General features: G+C 39.0%; 1 protein-coding gene across 1 annotated transcript; it reads right to left on the bottom strand.

The window, feature by feature from the left end:
- Positions 1–486: 486 nt before the first annotated feature.
- LOC138009999 (TNF receptor-associated factor 6-like) lies at positions 487–2,183 on the bottom strand. The gene is made up of 4 exons (XM_068856972.1): positions 1,951–2,183; positions 1,585–1,762; positions 1,024–1,217; positions 487–661 (listed from the first exon to the last, which is right to left on the bottom strand). Exons 1-4 carry the CDS (start codon positions 2,181–2,183, stop codon positions 487–489), a joined length of 780 nt encoding a protein of 259 aa, XP_068713073.1.
- Between the last annotated feature and the right edge of the window lie 1,702 nt (positions 2,184–3,885).

Raw genomic sequence — 3,885 nt, 5'->3', positions numbered from 1 at the left:
GGAGAAGGATGGGTAACTCATAAGGGTTGGAATCGTTTTTCTCGGCGGGTATTGGAAGCTAGAAAAGCTGTTTTTTAGCGGTAGTGTCTCACCAATTTTGCAACCTGCTGTAGCTCATTATGCATTAATCCCTTTCACAATAGTACTTTCTGCCGGATGATTGATAAGAAAACTAAAGAATTGTGCAGAAGAGGCAACAATGTAAACATCCCCGTTTGAAGACCTTTATTGATGATTATTATGACATTACCATTTGCTATGTTGTTGTTGTGATGAAAACTGATTTCCAAACAAGAACGTAAACGAACCCTACTTTCTCAAAAAAACGAGCTACCAACAGCGAAGATTTAAGTTTACTTCAAAGGAGATCCTATCAATTTACTCATAGGGCAATGAAAATCACTTTTTTCGCACAAGACGATTTGGCGTTCCGTTCGTTTCTCACTTAATTTGACTTCACTCACAAGCTATCTCGACGGAATTTATTCACAGACAATGGAAACTTGGTTCTGTTATTTCAATCCTTGCAATTATTGCTGCAGGGGGCGTACTACATCCTGTAACAATTTTGGTGCAGTCTCCCTCGTTCAGTAACATGTATCTTGTAGGTGCCATGTCCACGTACGCTTGAACTCTTCCATCTCTTGTATGCACAATAAAGCTATGCAAAAGTAAGGGTTGATAGTTAGTATAATTCTCTTTTTTCATATTTAGTTGCACGCTTGGTTGGATGTTACACTTTGAAAATCCTGAATTGCGTATATCATTAAGCCGATCGGAATGTAGCAGTTTGAAAATAATGAATATTTTCAAACCCTGAGACTTTGGCACAAAGCTCTCGAAAGCGACCATCCTCTATTGTTTATAGTTTTGGTCACTTACTAGAGCCTACTCGCGGAAGCGATCAGCTCTAGTTGCGACCACTTTTCGAATTCCCTGGGTAGTCACTTACGAGAGCTTCGACTGTATGTGGCAACTTTCATGAGTTCATAAAATGATTGTTATCTTTGATCTTCCTCCTACCTGACTACGACGGCAATCTCATCCAGGCCCTGCTCATATTTGAGACAAATTGTCCCGACGTGAAATGAAAATTTCCATTTCCGCGAAAATTTTTCGTATGTCGGTGACTGCAGCTGTGCGCCCTGAGTAACGTCACCTAGACTCCACTTAAGAACACATTTGTTTTCTCTGACTGGCGTCACACAAAGCAGTCCCTAAAATTGAAGAACTTGTGTATCAATGAGAAATCCCGAATGTTACTAAGAATTTAATGCACTCTCGAGTAAAGTTGGGATGATGTACTTTTACTACACAACTAACAACAACGCGGCCAAAATACGGTGGCGCAATTCGAACTTATCTCTCCCATCTTTTAAAAGCTAATTACATCTATCCGCGCAAGCGGGACCACGCTTGCGTGTGAATTTTTTTTTGAGTTTTGATGTGGAAGGTAAAACTGTAGAGGTTGGCTTGTGTTTAATTACTCTGGGTGCCAGAGTTGTTATTTTTCTTTCGCGAGGAGCGATCAACACCCGCTTTTATGACATTTATTTCTGTTGAACTGAGTTAGAAGTAACTCACCCGGTTTGCGTTCCAGAGTGCCTTACACATTTGTCTTTGCAAAAGCTTAACATGGTTAGCCTGGTGTTCAAACATATGACATTCCTTAGAATCTCGTCTAATATTGTGCCCACAGCCAGCTATTGGACACTTTATGGCAACTTTAAGGCAGGTTAAACTGTGAGAAGCCGTCATACACCTAAAAAAGACACAAAGATATTTGTCTAGTTGATGTAGCAAGAATAAAGCAAATGATAGGTTGAGATAGTAAATCCCTTAGGAATCCCATATAAAGTCCGTTTTTGATCAGTTACTCATTGGAGAAAACAATAAATTCTGTGTTTAAGAGTACGTAGACCATTTTAAGACTTTAAAGATAAAACATACCTCTTGATTGTTTTTCCACACTTAAGTGGACAATCGATTTCTTTTAGGGCACATATGTTTTTTATATGCTCTTCTTTCTCTGCCCTCTTGAAGGAAGCCCCACAGTCGCAATAAACATTAGCCATTAAACATTCCTCCATATGGGTGTCTCTGTCTGTTCTCTTTACTGAAATGCGGCATTGTTCGCACTCTGTTTCCAGCTCGCCACAACATCTGACATGATCTTTAGCCATGTTCAAGGGGAAACGCTGGTGGCACCAAATACACTCACCCTCCACCATGGCCAGAATGTTGTTCGCCAAACGGTTTTGGCAGAAAGCGACAACGGACTGCCGACACATCTGGCATGCGATGCTTCCTTCAACATTGATGGTTCGAAAGCTATTTACGCAGAATCCACAAAAACTGTGCCCACAAGGCGTCGCTATTTCGGCGTCCAATAAAGGATTTTTGCTAAAAAAATTAGGAAAACAGAGATCGTGAATGAGTCTTGCAAAATTACTTATTGAAAAGTGATGTCACATTATACTTGGACTTACCAGACGTCGCATAAATATTGTGGTTGAATGCCTTCGTCAAAAAGTACGTGATCAAAGATTTGCTTTGAGGGAGAGCTACTCATTTTTTATGTGACAATTACTGCTAAATAATGTTTGTGAAATTCAGTGAATAGGAGGAGATGATTTCACTCTGTACTCGGTTTACATGGTTTTTTTGTAACAATTGACTGGATCATCTTACGCGGAAAAGACACTTTGTTCTGTCAAGAAATAAATCCCAGGCGCGTAAAGGCTATTGTGACGCAACATCGCGATAGGAAGTGATTCAAAATGCTCTTGGACTCTGATGCGTGCTCTAAAAAAGGAAAGATGCCTTTTTTTAACAAACACTTTCAATGGCACTAGAACCCAAATTTAACAGTTAATCAAATATCTCCAGCTTGCTACCAGATGGGCTCCATAAAGCCATTCGACAGAACGCATACTATTTGCGACGTTCTTTGGGATCTCTCGAAATATTTTGGCGGAGGTTGCTTTCGATGCCAGTTGATTTTGAGATTTTCGACGGGACTTGCTGGCACTTCGCCTCGATTTTATGCAGTAAATTGGTAGACGTATTGCTCACGGGCGTCCAGCAACGATAAATGTGTTAATTTTTTTTTTCGCCAGGTTAAAGAAGGTGTGTGCTGGTGTGTTTTCTAGGAAACACCGGCTTGAACACAGATAATAATCGAAAAATCATGAAAATTATCTACTTGTAAGGTAGATTTTTCGCAAATTTTGATTTCACATTTTCTTAGTTTGCGAAAAATGTACCTTACAGATTTGTATTTTACTTTGCATGAATGCTGAACCAGAGCCAATTTATTACTCCTGACATTTTGAGGGGGGGTCATACGGGTAGATGTTGAGAAAAAAGTGATTTAAACTACTCGTCCCTAGTTTCTTCTTAGGTACTCGGTCGTTCATTTTGGCCATTTGTTTACGTTTAATTGTTCAATTTTCACATAGAATGGCAAAAGACTTACGCAAACAGTAAGTAGAGAAAGGAAAAACATCTTGGGAAATTTTTCAAAAGAGTTAGAAGTTGGGCTGTTATAATCCATTAAAACTGTAGTAGTAAGCCACCTTAAAACAGGCATACATTTACCCCAACACACATTTTCATTGTGACGCAAATTAAATACTTTAATCATATAGTGCAGTCGATAGTCATTGAAATTGAAAATTTCAGAATAATTCAGGTCTGTTCGTTAACTTATTTACTTTAAAGTGGCGCTATTAAAATTTATCTTGGATCCTGATCGAGGGCAAATGGTGTATAGTTGCGATTCTGTTAGAAGCAAAAGAGTCTTTTGAATCGGACTGTTCAAAGACTTTATTGTTAGTTAATGACTTTATTGTTAGTTGTTAGCCATTGAACAAATGGTTTCTT

The sequence above is a fragment of the Montipora foliosa genome, chromosome 1 (genome assembly GCF_036669935.1).
Source record: "Montipora foliosa isolate CH-2021 chromosome 1, ASM3666993v2, whole genome shotgun sequence".
NCBI lineage: Eukaryota > Metazoa > Cnidaria > Anthozoa > Scleractinia > Acroporidae > Montipora > Montipora foliosa.
This window is presented reverse-complemented; position numbering and strand designations above follow the sequence as displayed.